Consider the following 19,134-nt stretch of genomic DNA (forward strand, 5'->3'; position numbering starts at 1 on the left):
CCTTTTGAATGGCAAGTTATTCTCGTTGTTGCTCATATACATTTTGATCGGGTCTTGTTATTGCTTGCACATGATGTATCTGTTTATAGGAAGCCTCCTCTCTTTGAATAGAGAGTTCCTCTTGTTGTTTCTCATATTCTTCATCCTTTTGTTCTTTGTTTGTCTTTTTAGTTGCTTGGTGTATCACTTCTTGCCATGATTCCTCGTTATGTGTCACATTTCTTCTCCATCGGGGATTTTGATTATCTCATTTTTGAATAGGTTGAATATGCTGACCATACCCAAGTCTAGATTTATCTTTGGTAAGTTGTGAATGGGGTTGAATTGGTTTTGTGATGCCTTCTTGACGCTTTCCAATAGGTCCCTTTCCTTTGTATCCCATTTGTTGCATGATTCTGAATCCATTACCATATTGTTGTGTGGGGATGGTAACTTCTAGAGCAGCTGCTTTTGTTTCTTCCTCATCTTTGTATAGCCAGTTGAGGATATCCTTGTCTTCTAATTCTTCTGTTAGTGTGCCTACTTGGATAAATTTTCCATCAAAATTTTTGATGGGTTGTGTTGCTTTGTGCCTTGATGTTGAAGGTTGTCCATGAGATCTTGGAGAAGTTGGCAACTTTGATAGACATAGGGATTCAAAAGAGTATTCCCCCATGCCTTGGTCTTTTATCTTCACCTTCTTTTCAAAGTCTATGGACAAAGACTTGAGTTTTTCTCAATTATTGGATCATGAGGAAGCTTGGGCCTCCTTGTTATGTGGTACTAGAACATTTTGAGCTGCCCTCATAGTGTTGCAATACTGAAAGGGGTTGGTCCGCTAATATTGAGATCTCCTATCCATTGTAAGGGAACTTGAGACATTGATGATATGTAGAAGGTATTGCTTGCATTTCATGGATCCAAGGATGACCCAAGAGTATGTTATATGTTGAGTCTATGTCTAAGACTTGACAAATTGTGTCCTTCTACACAGGTCCTACTTGAATGGGTAGCACCACTATTCCTTCTGATGACCTTTCTTCATCATCATATGCCTTGATAGTGATTTTCTTTTTGGGATCAATAGTTTTTTTTGAGAAGTCCAATGCATAGATAAGTTTTAAAGTACATATATTTAGGCAAGCTCCTCCATCTATTAGCACGTGTTTTACCTGATGTTTGTAGACGAGAACTTCGATATGGAGTGGGGTGTTGTGTGGATGACTCAAAGAGACGTCATCGTGCTTTGAAAAAGATAGGTTATGAGGTATTGTCATATGTGCCACCATGGCTTGGAATCAATTGATGTCCAGGTTGTTTGGAACTGTAGTATCTGTAAGAGCTTGTTCCAAAATGTCCTTATGTGTTGGTGAGATTTTGAGCAACTCAAGTATCGATATTTGGGCAAGCGTCTTTTGCAATTGGTCTACCAAGCTGTACTGAGTCTTAGGAAGAGTTGTTGCTTTAGATGTGCTCCCCTTCAAGACATATTTTTGTGCTCTTCTTGTCACATTCACCAACTCATGTTCTTGTTTATCCTTGATTTTTATGACATTCACTTGGTTGTCATATGTCGATATGTGATTAATGATGTTGTCGTGGATGTGGTTTGTATGGGCTCCTTTGTTGTTTTCATAATTAGGAAGGGGGTCTTTGAATGTCTCGTAATCACCATTGGTGTTATGGCCATCAATCGTTATATCACCCTTGCCTATCATGTCTTGAACTATGTTTTTCAACCTTAGGCAATTATTTGTGTGATGCACCTTGTTTCAATGATACTCACAATAGTGTGAGTCATTCCACCATGGTGGTTTGACTTGGGGTTCAAAATTGTCTATGTTTGGCAATGTGATGAGCTTGTTTGCCAAAAGCTCTCAAAATGCAGATTCTAGGGTTAATGGTGTAAACGTTCTTCGATATTGGGGAGGTGGAGTTTTGGTGTTACTCCCTTGGTTATTGATCCCTCGATTGTTGTTGTTTCCTTGATTGTTGTGCACTGATAGTTGTTCGTGCCTTGATTGATATTTCTTTGATTGTTGTTGGGTGGCGTACCACCTCACAAATTTAGCACTGGTTGCTTGGATTTTACGTTGTTCGCACCAATCATACCATCATTAACAACATTCTTGTTCCTAGTCCAAAATTTGGACTTGTCCGAGTTGTTGTTGTATTGATTATTATCGGTGTTGTTGTTTGATGAACTAGCACCTTCCCTAGAGAATTTCAAGGTTCCCTTTTTGATTGAGGCTTCTTCTACTTGAATACCATTCTCAACTAACTTTTGGAAAGTAGGTAGACATTATATTTTGAGTTGATAACTCATTTTGTCATTCAAGTTGTCTATAAAAATTTCCGTTTTCTCCTTTTCGAGCACATCACGTGGATACCTTGAGACTATGCGCCTCCATCTTTGTAAGAAAACCATGAAAGTTTCATTGTTCTTTTGTTTTGTATTGCATATGTCAAGCATGGTGACCTTGTGTTGGATATTATAAGAGTATTATGAAATGAATGTTCACTAACTCATCAAATGACCTGATAGGAGGTGTGAGTTTTGAAAGCCACTCCATTGTTTGTCCTCCCAAACTTCTTGGGAATAGCCTCATCATGTGTCATTATGGGCAAACTCTAAGCTCATAGTGCAAAATTCCCTAACGTGACCATGGGGATCACTCTTACCCTTGTATTTGTCATACTTAGGTATATTCGAGTTTGGTGGAAAGGGCACCATGTTTAGTCTTCTATCAAAAGGATAAGGACAAATGTCCTCCAAAGAGTACCTTGTCGTGGACCCTTGTTGCATATCCTGCATCTATCATTGGAGTGCTTAGATTTGTTGTGTGATGTTGGCTAAGTGAACATTTTCTTCGTTGAACCTTTGATGATTGACATACCCTTGTTCATTAATGTTGTCGTGATTATGGGTATCGTCTTGGTCACGGGTGTTGTCTTGGTCATGGGTGTCGTCTCCTCCCAAGTGCTCTTGATTTTGAGTATTGAATGTGTAAGTCCTTGCCCTTGTTCTTGGGATTCTTTCATTGGTATTCCTTGAATTCTCCGTGTCAAAATCCTCGAGAATCTTGACTCCTTTACTATTTAGCATGAGGTATTTTTGTTTGTCTGATTCTATAAGCCTTTCCATAAGCTTTTGGAAGGTGGCATTGTTGGATGAGATCCTCAGTGATCTCCTCTTCCCCCATATGCGTGTATTCATAAAAAGGAATGGACTCCCTCGACTCATGCTTGATTCTAGTTGTGGGTCCTTGTTTTTCTGAGATTGAGTGACAACATGCATTAATATACTTCTAAATAAGTGAGTTCTTCTTCTCTTAGCGGAGTTGATATTTCTTCTTCTCTTATTGGAGTTGGTGGTTTGGGTCGAGCTTCATTGTAAGTGGTGCAAATGTTTGGAAAGAAAGCAGGATTGATTTCCCCCCCTTTGTTGAGATGTTGGTTGAATGCCAACTTCTGAGTAAAAGCCCTACTTCTCAAAGGCTTTTCGTCAAACTCGTTGGTTTTTCCTTGAAGATATAATCGCATGTGACGTAAGAAGATACGATGTGATACAAAGAGTTGACGGTTAATGTAGAGAAACTTTCTCCTCTTGATAAGCTACCTAGGACTAGGTTGTCTCTTCTTCAACTTAGTCTTTTGACGAAAACTTCTTCTCAAAATACGGGGAGTGGTCATACAAATGATCAAAATGTTGATATTGTTGGTTGATATGGATACTTCGTTTTGATACTCAAGCTTACTAGTTTGAATAGAGGGTTTGTTCGATAGGCCTCTATGACAAAGTACATCAAATGATATGGATCAAGTTTCCCGATGTGGAAACCAAATTTGACAAACTTGAATACCTAGCTAGGTATTGTTGTTGAGATAGTTTGGATGATAACTTTTGATCACTTGGTTTGATACTCCTCTAATCTTGTTGGATGAAAGTCTTGTCTAAAGATAGTTGAAAAGTTGATAGCCACCTCAAAAGGTGCTTTATTGGATTTAAAAATCTTCTCCACTCTATGATTCTTTTGTTTGAACTGATTTTTGAGTTGAGTTGATTGATATTTTTGCAAGATGTTTTAATATTTGCGACAAGAATACATAGCACACATGAAGACAATGGTCATCCTAATGCTAAACATTTAGTGTATGTTCTTTTGAGGATGTGTTCAATCCCTGATGTTTTCACTGGTTTGGATACAAATAAGACACACCAAGTAGTCTCTATATTCAAGGGTCATTGACAATACCATAGCCCACAGCTCGATACTCCTTTCGCTCAAACAATTGTGTCACCCACTAGAGGACGCCCATTTTTTTGCCTTTTTTTTTTTTTTTTCCAGAAATTAACCCAAAGAGGATTGCTCCTCAATTGAGTAGTTATCTTGGGGGTGAATTTTTCCCCACCCTTGCACTGTGATATTGCCAATGTATGGCAACTGACTCGGCTCAAAGTTTCTACTTCTATGGTTCGTAGTAAAGGTTTCGTTCCGTTCGGCGCGACAAATGATAAAATCAATTAAGAGGCTTCCCAACTTTTAGAACAAAGGTTTTTCGCATCACAAGGATACCAGGGGAAGGCTATCAAATACACATTGCTGTTGGAGGGGATTTTCATCAGCCTCCACATTTGATTATAGTGGGTTGGTAAACTTGGCTTTAGTTATTGCCCACTTGGGTCGTACCCTTCTCACTAGCCCCCTCAAGGCTTAGGAAGGCAGGCCCTCTAAAGGTTTTAAATGCTTGAAAATAAATAAAGCTTGAAAAGAATGGGTTTGGCTTTTTGGTCACCCAATTAAGGGGAGAGCATATACCTACCACTCAAGACAAAGCATATAATGTTCTTTTTACCTTTTCAAAGCAATTATTTTCTAAGTCCTAATTAAAGATGTTGCTCCAATCAAACATGGTGTTTATTTTAGTCCCACATAGCAATTGTTTTCTAACTAGGAAAGTGAAATCCTAGTCAACAAAATAAAAGCACGTTGCTATAAAGTAAATCGATTTTACAAAAAGGGACAAGTTGATTGTTCTTTTAACTTGCAAATAAAGATTGATTATGAATTTTACCTTTACAAGAAAATGAAAGATTTGTTGTTCTTTTTAAGCCCAAATTGAGATGTTTTTGCTCCTAACTTGCAAGAAAGCAAAGTTTAATTTGTGATTCTTTTTACCTTTGCAAGTGATATTCTTTTTAAGCCCAAAAGACAAGTTTGATTTATTTTAGAGCACCAAAACGGAATTTTGAGGTTCTTTTTTACCAAAAAGAAAATATGAATTCTTTTTAACCAACTTTGAAAAAGCTAAAAAGAAATCAAAAAATCCTAATTTAACTCCTCCAACCTACAAAAAACTATTAGAAACCTGCAAAAAAAAGAAGTTAATGAAAATCTCAATCACTTGGTGGGCTAGACAAGCCTAATTTGCCAAACGAGATTACAAAATTTTGCCCCTGTTACAAATGTGTAAAAATAGAGTGCAAATGCGCTAAAACAAAAAGTGAATGCGCTAAAAGACACTGTAAATGTGCTAAACTTTTCAAAACAAAAAAAAAAACAGAAGATGCAAATGTGCTAAAACAAAGATCAAATGTGTTGCACTGTACTTCAAATGCACTATAACAGTGAACGTATGCGCTATAAAAGAGACCAAATGCGTTGCAGCGTACTACATATGCGCTAAAAGATTCTGAAAGATTTCTTGGTCGAACCTATGCAAAAATGTTAAAAAGTTGATCAAATTAGGGGTCTAGCCCCACGATGGGCACCAAAAATGTGCACCTGATTTGTTGGAGGCCTACAAGACAACAAGCAAACATCAAATGCACCCATGAAACATTATATTAAGAAAATATAAATGAAGAAAACATGTTCATCAAATAAAATTGCTCAAAACTGTCTCATGGTCCTCTATCTCCAAGGATCTTCAAGATTCAAGGTGGCTCTCAGCTTGGAAGAGCACTTGATCTTTTAGATGTCAACCTAAAGAACGAAAGATGAAGAATGATCTAGGATCAAAATGTATGCAACTAAGATCCTAATGATTAGATGAAAAACTATTGATATGATATGCAAGATGGAGGTGTATTTCCAAAGTGAAAGATTAAGTGATATAATTAAGCTAAGATGAAGATGAGATATGAGAATGCTATGGAATTGATATGAAATTAAGCTAAATGATAATCTAAAACATGATATAATATAAACTATGGTACAATTAGGATGGCCTAGATGCTTGAGGCTGAACAATTGGAGCTCCTTGATAACCTGCACAACAAAATAACTATAATATGGATGCAAAAGATGATGGATCCTAAGATTGAAGAAAGGGGCTCTATTTATACAGAAAATAGAGAAATGGATGGCCAAGATTGAACAATCTTAACAAAGGCTAAGATTGAAAGTTATCAATCCATGAGGGAGATTGAATCCAATCCCAAGTTGACAAATGTCACCTTGAGATGGCTTGAGAGGATGCTAAGCAAGCATTATATGCTAAGTAAGCATTAAAGATAATCTCAAGGGATGACATCATTGGATATTGCTATTATCCAAGGGAGCATGCTATTGTCCAAGAGGTAAACTCTTGTGCAAAGTTGAGGGGTGGCCAAAGGGACAACCATAATGGGCTAGGATGATGTCTTGTTAGAGACATTAAATGCTCTTTGAAGACTTTGGAGGTTAACTTGTTGAAAGTTAGATAACCTTACAAGTTTGGAAGACTCAACAAGTTAACTTTTTGAAGAAGGCAAAGTCTTCAACACATTTTGAAGACTCTCCCCAAATTTGGAGAAGTGACTCCCCCAAATTTAGGTATGTGACATGATTAGAGGAATTAGGATAGTTAATGAAGGGTTAAAAGGGTTCTAGAAGGATATTAGTAGAAGGACATTAGCATGCTAATAGAAAATGTAGGAGAATGCAAGTGGGGGGAATAGACATTTTTAGATAAAATAAAATATTTATTTTAGCCAAAAGGGGTGCAACTTGCATTTGTAGGATTTTGCAAGTGGGGGGACTATTCACAAATAAATAATGATTTATTTAAATGCAAAGAGATTATAATCAAATATAAATTCAATTAAAAGGGGAAAATGGAGTTTTAATTAAATAAGTAAGATTTGTTCAATTAAATGGCTAAATGGTACTTAATCAAACCTTAGTTTAATTAATAGGTTAAGCTAGAAGAAAAATATTTTAATCAAATCTTTAATTTGATTAATACGCTGATTGGAAGAATAAGGATATTAATTAAATCTTAGTCTAATTAATAGACTAATAAATGATGATTAAATGGATTTTTATTCATTTAATTAGTTGTGCAATTTTTAGGTGTCTTTTTAAACAAATCGTACTCTTCACTTTATTTAAATAAAACAAAGTAAATTTATCTTTTTCTTTAAATAAGACAAATTTGTCTTTTAGTAAATTTCTTTGACTATTGCTGCCTTCTTTCTTTATGAAAAAGACAAGGTAAATAAGATAAATTTGTCTTATTTGATTTTTGTCTTATGTGCTACACACCAAAAAACTTGTCTTATATAATATCTGTTTTTAATTGCTAATATTTATATTTGTGACTAATATAGGGATCAACCCTAAATGAATATTAATTTATTTTCTTAAAGCCTTTTCTAACTTGTGTGTCAATTTATTGAAATTCTTCACATGCCCATCTTGGGTGCCAAAAATACATAGTAATTTATTTATTTAATTTCATCCAAATGTCCACCTTCAACTTGCTAGTTGGCATATTATGAGATATAAGCTTTATCATTTTTTAGGGTGATCACAAGTGCGGGTGATCTTAAAGAGCCTCTAAACTTTTTGCCATCACTGCGAGTAGGAACTTTTTTCTTGTCACTGTAAGTAGGAATTTTTTTGCTGTCATTGCAAGTGAATGAACCTTACTTGTAATCGGACTCTAGAAACCCGATTACAAGTCAACACATTTGCTGAGACAAATAAGTATAGGTTGATGCTGATACAATATTTTTCTTGTTTTTTTTTTTTTCATAATATAAACCTTAAGGGGTTTAATAAATTAGTTGTTAGATTATTAGTTGGGTGAGAAGTTATTCTTACTGAAAAATAATGGCTTTATAAAGTCAAAGTCAATGTATTGGATATAATAAAACAGCGGAATGATTATAATGAAGAAAATCTTTCTGTCTTCTAACTAAAAAATAGAAAATGAAGAAAAAATATGAACTTTCTAAATTTTAGAATAAGAAAATTGTCCATGCAAAAAAGATAATCATTAATCATGCATTTTCAACTAGTTGAGAGATATTCGTAGCATTTTCCACCATGTCTGAATATAATATTTCTTTCTTATGAAAATAATTCCTTATGCGACTCCAAGCCATCTTCCCACAAAACCAGGCCAAGAGGGGAAACAAATTATATATGCTGCCGATACCTGCAGCTCTCACAATATCACTTAGACTAAAGAACGGTATTCAAAATTTAAATTGCTAACATTGTCCACTGCAGCAAGAAAAACCTTCTTACATTGCCAAATCAAATCAAAAGCAGTGCATCTTCTTTCAGATCCTGATTTCATAGCATGCAGCTTGCGTCAGAGCACGGAATCCTTTATATGGGCGATACCCCAAATTCTGGAGATCTAATTTATCTATTTTCAGGCCAGACATGGCAACTCCCATGATCTTGAAGCCAACAAGGATAGTGGGAAATTCACGCAAACAGTCCTGTCCACTTTCCAATGTAAGAGTCCCTGTTAAGCAAGGGGCTTTGTCTTTAGGAATTCGACCTATTGACCACGTGCAAGCCTGTGCAGCCCACAGCATTTAATTCAATTCAATGTTTTAGAGTCAGCTAATCTCCAGCAAGAATTATCTAAATAAAGTTTTGGACAAAAAATTCAGTTCTTTGAATTAAATATATGTTGAATCCATTCCTTGTAAATTGTGAAGGAAAACATCACAATAGCATGTTCATTTTTTAAAAAAAAGAAAAAATGAGAAGTGCAAAAAAAAAATCTGAAAAGAAAGAGAAATAGACTTTGTTTCAAGAAAATCAAGGCCTCCCAGTCATATAGATTTTGTTTTATTTATTTATTATAGTTTCAGTACTCGCTTTAAATTTAGGTGAGTTAGAAAAACCAATTTGTTTTAGTTGAGCAGCTTGGAAAACTTGGGAGGTACTTAGTTTTTCACTTTACCCTTATTTCGCTACCTAGAAAAAGAATGGTCATCTAAGCACATTCAAATTGTGACAGCTATTCTATCAGCACTTCAAGAAGCCAAAACTCGAACTAAAAATAGAGTGGATAGTTCATTTACATTGGCAGTATCCAAACCAAGATTTATGTCTTGGCTTACCAGTTTCATAACATAAAAGCAACGGTAGTTTCTTTGACATATCCAATTTAATGGTATTATGGTGGGGAAAACCAGAGCAGGCTTAACAATATGTATTACCGTGTTCTTTTTAAGGCCAGTAATCTCTAAAAGTAGCCATTAGAATCATTAAGTCACGACAACAAAAGGCACCAAAACAACTCAAAACATATTTCCCAATTACAGATCACGAGTCCTCTAATTCTATATTATACTCATAAACCTGCTCAATGAGCTACTGGAAAGTGGAAACCAATTACAGGCTAACAATGAGCTTGTTAGCCAACTTGATTGGATCTAGCTCAACAGATAGCTTTAACATGTTGCATTGAGGTTTACGCAATATTCGACGGGAGGCAGTTGGGGTTGACTTGCATGGGAAGAAAATTCACTCTTTAGTAAACTTGTACAAATAACCCAAATAAACTCATCTATTGAAAGTAATTTGCTAAATCAGCTATGTCTTCATTGAATTTAATGATTTTATGGAAGAGGTTGGGCCAAGGAGTGGCTGACTCTGCAACAAAACAGCACCTGTACCAAGAATGCTAAATAAATTCAATCATCGACTATCATCAGTCAAATCGAAGGGCAAACCTATCAATGTACTATTTACCTGTTAAAAGTTTCTTTAATACTATTCAAAATTCTCAAAGCTGTTTTGCAGCTGTCTACTTTAATTGCCATCATCAATAGTTCACCACATATAAAATATCTAGCCCTTGTTGTTATGAGGTTATATTAGGACTGCAAAGAAGTTGTGCATGCAATGTCTCATTTGTTGATTGATATCAGTGGATGAAACTGTAACTCTGTCTTCCACGAGTCCCCAACTTTTCCAGAGTGTGTTTGGGGCCAAGTCAAGATTCTGCAACCAAAAACCAAAAAAGAACTTTGCCTCCATGCACATTAACCACACGATGTTTTAAGTTTGCTATCCCAAAGCTTTCTATTTAATTTGTGAGTGACATGCTTACTCAACGGGATAATGAGGATAATAAACTATTAAATTATTTGTTTTTATTAATCCTTAAACTCTTCAATGAATGCAAGAGTGACTAAAGATCATTTGGAAGCTTAAACTGTTAATCGGCTAAAGCCGAAAGACATTTTAATTTCCGTTGGAAAAATTCAAACTTTAAATGACTTTGCTAGGTTTGGGTGTCAGAGCTTAGTGTTTGCTTAGTAAAATAAATCATCTGTTGGGGAAGGTAAATGCATATAAAATTATTATTTGTTTGTTTTTTGTGGGAGTTATTTCATTATAGGTCTGTCATGCTGAAAAAAGGCAGGCACATATATTGCTGGAAATCTAATTCATAATGTACACAGCAGAAATATATATAATTTTTTTTATTAATACTTTGGGTGATTACAAAGAATTGTGCAAATGCTTATACAACATTGCAATCCTGTACAACTTCCCAAACTACCCTACGGGAAACTAACTTCCAGCAAATTACCAACTTAAGTCACTAAAGCAGCTTTATTAAAATGTAAACCTTAATTTTGCTGACATCTGGATAATTTTTAAGGTTTACATTACATATAACAAAGCATATTGATAGATTTTGGAAGCTTTTCTTTGAAAAAACTAGTTTTCAAAAAATTGTCAAAAACTCTTTTGAGTCGTGACTACTCTTGAGTCAAAATGCAAGGCGAGTTACTTGCCCAAAAACTCTCCAACGAATTTTTGAAAAACTTGTGGTGATTTCTTCCTATAAAACTCCTGAGTAAATGCAAAAAATTGCAAGTTTTGTATTAAAAACTCGTCCAAATTCATATAATTTATTTTTTCTTGCTTGCCCCTTGACCCTATTGGGGGTGTTGCCTCCAAAACCCCATAAGGGGCACTACCTCTTGACCTTGCTGGGGGTGTGTTGTGACCTTTTCACACATTGCCCTGTTGCAAATGGGGACCCCCTCTTTCCTGCTTTCCGCATCGTGTTAGTTTAGGGTTTTGATAGTTAGGTGGCAATTTTGAGCTTTCAGCGCTCGAGTCCCACTTTTGAAGTGATCATGCCCAAGGTACAATTAGGATTTTGAAATTTTGAATAGGATCAAATGTTTTAAAATGTCAAAATTGTCAATGCAATCCTAAGTTTTCTCTAAGTCTAGGGGTCGCAACATGTTTTAAACGTGAATAAATGTCTAAGTGTTGCGAATTAGGGTTATTTTTGTGCTAGAGCGTCTAGGGACCCTTTGAGGGTTATTTTCTTGCTTCTATGAGGTAAATTAAGTCAGATTTGCACATTGTCCCAATGGACCCTTATTTTCCCCTAGTTAAAATGATGAAAGTCCCAATACAAAACGATAACATATGATAAGTCTAGGCATTTTTATTGTGAAAATCATCACAATTCTGATGGAAAATGTTTTTCCCCGTGAAGTTAAGGCCTAAAAATAAGTTGTCCCAATGGAGGACATTTTTCCATTGAGTTTTGAAGGCATAAATGGACTTTGTCCCAATGGAGCATGATTTTTCACTGCATCTTTTGAGGAAAAAAGGTTGATTTTAATGATAAAATGGTCTTAGTCTCGATGAGGTGCGTTTTTTCCCTCATGGACTGACTTTTTGGGGAAAATCCTAATGGATCGGGATTCTCCACCATAGTTGTCCCGATAGACCGCATTTTTCAACCAGAGGCAAAAATGACTAAGTTAAGTGCTAGAAATTGTCCAGATGAGATTCGAATTTCCCCAAGGATGGAAAATGAAGGATGCGAAGTTAAGTGTGGACATAATTGACTTGTTCCGATGAAGTGCGTTTTTCCCTTGGATGAGTTTATGAAGTTTTGATGTGAATTTGTTGTCCAGATGGAGATCGAATTTCCCCTGGAGGCTATTATGGTGAATTTTGACAAGTTTTATGTGTCCAAACAAGGATAGATTTTCTCCAAAATGAGATTTTTGGACAAAGTTGATGAAATGAATGGAATTTTTGTGTCCAGATGAGGATCAATTTTCGCCAAAATGAAATTTTGGACAAAGGCAAGGGAAATGATGAAATTTTATGTGTCCAGATGGCCCACAATTTTCCCGAAGGCCTTATGTGATGAGTTACGATAAAATTTAATCCAAATTTTTGTCCCAATAAGGTTCGATTTTCCCCAAGTGGCCAAAATTTAATGCAAGTGAGATTTTAATGACAAGTGTGCCCAAATTAAATGATTTTTGCCTTGCTACAATTATTTAATAATAAGCAACAATCATTTAATGACAAATATGTTATCCCAAGGCAAATCAATTTTTCACCAGGCTGTTATAAAACAAGTTTTTTATCCCACATTGCTTGTGTGGCTAACTCTTGAAGGCAAAATCATGAATAAGTATGCCCAGCCAGCATTATAATTTTATTATATTGTCTTGATGTGACAGTTGAAGATGCTGATTAGAGGCAGATTGAAGAACATTGCTGGGCGATTTTGTCTAAGTATGCTTGGCACCATTTTGGGAAAGGGATCTCCAAGGTGGGATCTCCAAGGCTTTATGCAGATTTGTGAGGGCGATTTTGCCCAATTATATTTGGTGCCACCATTGGAGAGGAGCCACGATTTTGTGTGGCCGATCGCTCCACATTTGGGTGCCATTTGACATTATTGTTTGAGCGCCATTGCCTGTGGAGAGAGCAGCTTCATTCAAGTTTAAGTTTGATGCCATAGCTGGGAGAATTTTGACGCCATTGTTTGGGCACCCTTGCTGGTCCTTGCCTGGGACATTAATTTCCAGGTCTGAAGTGTTGTTTCCAGCCACCATTTGTGATAGCAATTTTGTCTTGGATATCATTTTTGATGAATCACGGGTATTTTATGAGGACACCACAGCTAGCCTAAATCTGAAACACCATTTCCAGCTTTGTCTTCAAATTGATATTACATTTCCAGCCACCTAGTTGTGCCCAGGCGTGGCCATTTTGGAGTTTTGGAAGGCAAAATAACTCAAGTGAGAGTTTATGCCATGGCTGTGACCACTTCCAGCCACTAATATTAATCATTTTCAGTGTGTATTCAGACTTTAGGAGGCTATTTTCAGACTTTCAGAGGGTGTATTCAGACTTAAATATCAAAAATCAGACTTATATACACCACTTTCTGAGTGTGTTCAAACCTGGGGTATACCTTTTGAGCCTCAAATTTATCATTTTCTGAGTATACCAGGGTGCATTCAGACTTATTCTTCATGATCAGACCTTAAATAATTCTCAGAATCAAGGTTTTAGGAGGGTTATAGACCCCATTTTGACCCAAATCTATATTGTTTTCAGAATTTATGTTGCAAATAGTTAAAATTTCTGATTTTAGACCCTTGAAATTGACAAAATCATTAGAAATCAGAACTTATGAAATTCTGAAAACAAGTTATTTTTCCATGATATTGAATTCAAGCTTCGTACAGGTGCCATGTCCAAGGTGGGAATAGCTGCAAGGAAGGAACAATTGAGAATCGTACAAGAGGGCTTCTATTCGGAGTCATTGCTGGCGTCCCGATGGAAGTTCACAGATACGAACATGGAATTCCTGGACATGAGGCAGATGCGGCAAAGAATGTTCAGAATGAAGAACCATCTTCCTTCAACCCTATCGGCCAATATCATGAAAAGTGGAATCTACCAAGCAGCTGGCTTTCCACCATCCGTACAATGCGGTGAACTTATTATCAAGTGTGCGAAGCACTATGATCCAAGAACCAGAATGATCAAGTCACCCAAGGGGGCAGTGCTTGCATACTTAGCCGAGGATGCAATCGTGGAAGTGTTTGGAATCCCTAGGAGTGCGGAAATGCAAGAGAGAACTAACGATGAATACTAGGCTAAGTTTTTAAAAAAGGCAGATGCATGTATGGCAATTGTCAACAAGAAGTGGGTCATTGATCCAAGAACCAGAATGATCAAGTCACCCAAGGGGGCAGTGCTTGCATACTTAGCCGAGGATGCAATCGTGGAAGTGTTTGGAATCCCTAGGAGTACGGAAATGCAAGAGAGAACTAACGATGAATACTAGGCTAAGTTTTTAAAAAAGGCAGATGCATGTATGGCAATTGTCAACAAGAAGTGGGTCATTGAGCCAAGGCATCACCACTCTAACCTACCCAAGAGGCTTCTATCATCGGACTTCAAGGATGAATACAGTGATTTAATATTCCTACTCAATCGAGTGATGGGAACACCTCAAGGGCCATTGTTTGAGAACTGGACGTTTTCTTTTATTGAAGATATGTCAAGAGGAGTATTGATCAATTGGGCCAAAATAATAAGTGATAACCTTGACTTCCTCTTGAGAAGTTTGGAGAAAACAAAGACATTCAGCATGACCTCCTACATTGTGTACTTTCTTGCTAGATTTGTTGTATATAAGGGATTGATTTGCAAGGGTGAAGTTGGGAATGGACCAGGACAACACAAAGTTTATGTGTTATCCGCAACTCCATCTGCACAAGATTGAACACTATAGAAGAATGAATGATGCTTTCACCATGTACATCACAAGGCTATTGTAGAGTGGGATCCACAAACGGTTGCCCAAGGAGGGAACTAGGCTTATTGAGAAATATGAATCGTTGTATATACAGTTTCCTACCTTCGCATACCTACAGATTCAGGGATTTAGATCCAAACCATACAAACTTCCTAGGTATCCGACAGACAAGATGATCCTACTTGAGGTAGTGAGACAACTTTTGGAGTTTGATTTTATCCAAAAAGAGAAGCATAGGACAGGGATAACTCTCCCAATTGCACTTGGGAAGACTTTAGAGGTATGCCACACCGCAACCATAGCGGGTTCAATTATTCAAGAACTTGAATTCTATTGCCTTGGAACTTACAAGAGCACATATCAATTTGATCCATTCAAAAATGTTGTGAATATCAAGGGAGAAAAGTTTATACATAAGATTGACATTGAGGACTATTGGGCTAATCTCATGGATGAGCTCGCAGTTAGGAAGAGAATGTGGTCCTGAATGCCAGTGGACTTCATGAGGAAGTGTAGTCTCTTCTCCATTCTTGATCAGGTGCATGATGATAGTGATCATACTCATCCGCAATACAACAATGAGGTAAACAAACCTATCCTATGGCCCAGTTGGACACACTCTGAAGTGGTGGATTTGAATATGTTTATGAGAGAAGTAAATGATTACTCCGGGGAATGGATGGACAATTACATCAATAAGTTGAGAGAGATGAATGTCACCTTTACCTGTGAGAAGATGAAAGGTGAGGAGCCTTCCCTCGATGATGATGAAAGGACAGTCAGTAATGTAAGGACACATGATGATGAGAGTCAAGCTCCCAAGAGAAGGAAGAGTATGCCTGGAGAATCACAAGCAAAAGGCAAGGAGACTATTAGCCAGCAATCAAAGAAGAAGAAACATAAGTCTAGCACTCCTCAGTCCACCATGAGTTCCTCATTAGTGAAAGAGAATGATATGCCAGAGAAGAACAAAGAGTCAAAACAGAGTTCTAATACATAATCAAGAGTTGCATGCTACACACAATCGGCACCATTGAATGAAGATGAAGAGTAGCCAGGATCTTCCACTGTCCAGTTGGAGGTTAGCTTGGGCAACAATGTGGTCGATTTGACCAAGGACAAAATGATGGATGATGATGTCATTTCAGCTTTGAGAGGACTTGATCATGATATGAGCCTCAAAGATAGGATGGAGATGTCTACTATTCCTGATTGGTTGCTACAGAGCATGGAGAAGAAGAAGATGATAGAGGCACAACCCATAGAAGATATTGATGATTTCTTAGCCAAACCAGACAAAGGAAAGGAGCAGAAGAGGGCTAAGATATTTTCCAAAATTGCTAGAGATGATACAAGTGTGCCTATTGCACAAGTGGCTGTTTTGATGGGTGATAAGACCAAAGATGTTGCCACTCCCATGGATTATTAGATCACTATGATTCACCTTGGACCTACTACAAAGAAGCAAGAGTTCCAGGAACTTGATGATACGGTCAAGGCAATCAAGGCACAATTGGATAGGACTATTGAGAAGGAGATGCTTGAAAATGAAAACAGGAGACTCAAGGAGTACATTGAAGGGATGAATTCCAAAAGGCGTGAGGATCCTACTTTTGTCTCACCCATTGCTATTGATCATTGATTTCCCTTTGATTATGAGGTAGCGAGGAATACACAATTGGAGGTTGGAAAGTGGATTGAGGACGTTGCAAAACAAGCAGATGATTTCCTAGCTCAATTTGTCCAAGCATTTGACAAATTGTTAATGCTCATATTCAGGAATATAGTATTTGGAAGGAATTTGGGATGATTTCCAACTAGTGCAGGAGAAGACAATTCCTCGTCTTAGGGTGTTGAAGCGAATCCTGATGTTCACATTGATCTAGGAGGGAGTTGTACATGCGGGTGATGTTTATGATTTTCAAGGATGGTATTGTTCCTTGGCTATGAGGAAGTCCACCTTTGATCATGCAAGACAAGATTGTGCAAAGATGGAAGGATCGATCCAGGAGATTCAATCTAAGATCCTTACATCTATTGATGAGTTGTTGGGGATGGATGTCCATGCTTCCAATAGTTTACACCTAGAAGAATTGAAAGAAAGGATGAAGTTCATTTACTTCAATCGACTAGAACCTTTGAAGAAGAGTCAGATTGATGATTTGGTTTCTCTCATGGTTCACATCAACAACTTGCAAAAGCTTATGCCAGATTGGGAGAATGTCGTTGATTCTTTCTCAGATGTGTTGGATGCAATTGATGCACAACAAGAGGCTTTACCTAGCTTACCATGGAAGAGCTTAACTCGGTCTTGGCCAGATTCTTGGAATATGCTGCTAGAGAGAGGAATGTAGGCCAGATTCTTCTAGAAGATTCCCTACTTGATGACTAGGTGTCATCCCATTGGGTCACCTTTTGGTGATTCCTTTTTTGATGTAAACCCTAATTAGGGCAAATTTAGGGCAGTGTTGGCATGATCTTGGCCCTTCATTCTATTTGAGACTCTATATATACCCCATTGCCTCTCATTTTTAAGGGAGAGATTTTTTAGAATTGTCGTTTATATGCTGCAAGTTTGAATATAAACCATTGAAGTGTGGTGGTTTTGTTTAGATTTTGTATGCATTTGTGGTTCTCATTTCGTCCAAAATTTAGATTAGAATTTGTTTCAAGAATCTTAGATTGAACGAAAGAAGTGTTGAATGCATTTTAATGAGATTCGTATGATCCACACCAATAGCTTCTTGCTGATTGTAAGTTCGCCTTGCGTGGTCAATTGGAAATTGAAATTGAACTTAACTTCAATTGTTGCATGTCTATTGGTATGCGTTGCCTTGATGGTATTGATGTTGATGGTGATAATTTGAACATCTATAGCTTTACCTTAAATGATTGCACTAAGCATGTGTTGAATTGAACTTTGATGGTGAAACCTTGCCTAGTTGGATCTCATTAAGTCATTCATTTCGTCTTGCATTCTAGGAGTTAGAATAGAATTTCTAAAACCTTATCCCTTTTGCATTTTATTTGAAATCCTTTGTTAGATTAGATCAAGAGCTATATTGCAAAATCCTAAGTCATTGGCAAAACCTATTCTAGTCCATGATAAGATTGATAAATCCAAACAATTGTGTAAGTCCCCAAGTGAAAACAACAATTCACATCGACCATTGAATTACCCACATGTCAAGAATTGATAGTAGAAACCTTGAAAATCTTAGTTGATAAGATATTTAGCATCTAAGGTGATTTTGTTCAAGAGAGGGTAAAGTGCTTTGGTATTTTATTCTATGTTTGATTGTGCCTAAAAAACACATCAACAGGGCGTTGCCCCCAGACCCCCATGAGGGGAACTACCCCTCAACCTCATTGGGGTCTCCACTCTCAAATCCCCATTAGTTATTGGAATCTGTCAAATAAAAAACTTGATTACAATGAGGGGGCAACATGGAATTGGGATATAACTGTTGAGTGTGCCTAATTAAATGTTTGAAATGTCTCCCTTAGTTTTTTCCGAATTTACAACACAACTTCTTCAGTTAACATTAACAAAAATGAAACATTTGAAAGCATTACATGTTGGCGGTTAGACCAGCCACTTCCACTTTTCAGTGAGATAATGAAATACTGAAAATTAAACAACTACTTGGCGGTATAACCAACCACTTCCACTTTTTAGTAGGGAAAATTACAAACCAAAGAAGACTCAACCACTTATTCAGCAGGAGTAATACATAATTAGCTGAAAAGCAACACTAGAAAGATACAACAACTAAGCTAGGCGGTAAACCGACCTCTTCCACTTATACAGTGGGTATTGGGAAACTAATCAAAATTACATTTGTTGTTAGTACTACCAACCAGCATTACATGGAACATCATAAGATGATTAGAGCATGAAAATGTGAGCTTCTATCAATGTATAACCAATAGAAAACTAGAGTATCAAATGGAAGGAGAGGAACAAGCATGTATGAGCATAAACCAACGATACCAAATTGCTGTTGTGCGTGAATAGCAGGCCGTACGCCTTCAGATCAGCAACCAAGAAACTCTCCAAGCATCCAAAGCTCACCAATGTCCACTCCAAGCAGCTCCGATGTGTAAACAACTGAAGGAATACTGAATATCCTTGAAAAATCCAACCAAGAAACCCTCAAAGACTCCACGAAACCCTTCCTTGCAATGCACTTATCTCCCACATAAAGTACGGCCAGCCTTAGGGGCGATTTGCTCCCAAAAATCAGACTCTCTACCAATCAACCCTTGAGCTCAGGAGATGAGACACCCAGGTAATAGCTTTCCAATGAG

General features: G+C 37.0%; 1 protein-coding gene across 6 annotated transcripts in view; it reads right to left on the bottom strand.

Moving 5' to 3' along the window:
- Positions 1 to 8,233: 8,233 nt before the first annotated feature.
- Positions 8,234 to 19,134, bottom strand: part of LOC131065031 (AP-3 complex subunit mu) — a 196,350-nt gene continuing 185,449 nt past the window's right edge. For all 6 annotated transcript variants that reach the window (XM_057999412.2, XM_057999420.2, XM_057999396.2 and 3 more), the window contains one exon: positions 8,234 to 8,779. In XM_057999412.2, the coding sequence (XP_057855395.2) occupies positions 8,534 to 8,779 (246 nt within the window). In that variant the 3' untranslated portion in view covers positions 8,234 to 8,533. The remainder of the gene's footprint in view (positions 8,780 to 19,134) is intronic.

The sequence above is a fragment of the Cryptomeria japonica genome, chromosome 1 (genome assembly GCF_030272615.1).
Source record: "Cryptomeria japonica chromosome 1, Sugi_1.0, whole genome shotgun sequence".
NCBI lineage: Eukaryota > Viridiplantae > Streptophyta > Pinopsida > Cupressales > Cupressaceae > Cryptomeria > Cryptomeria japonica.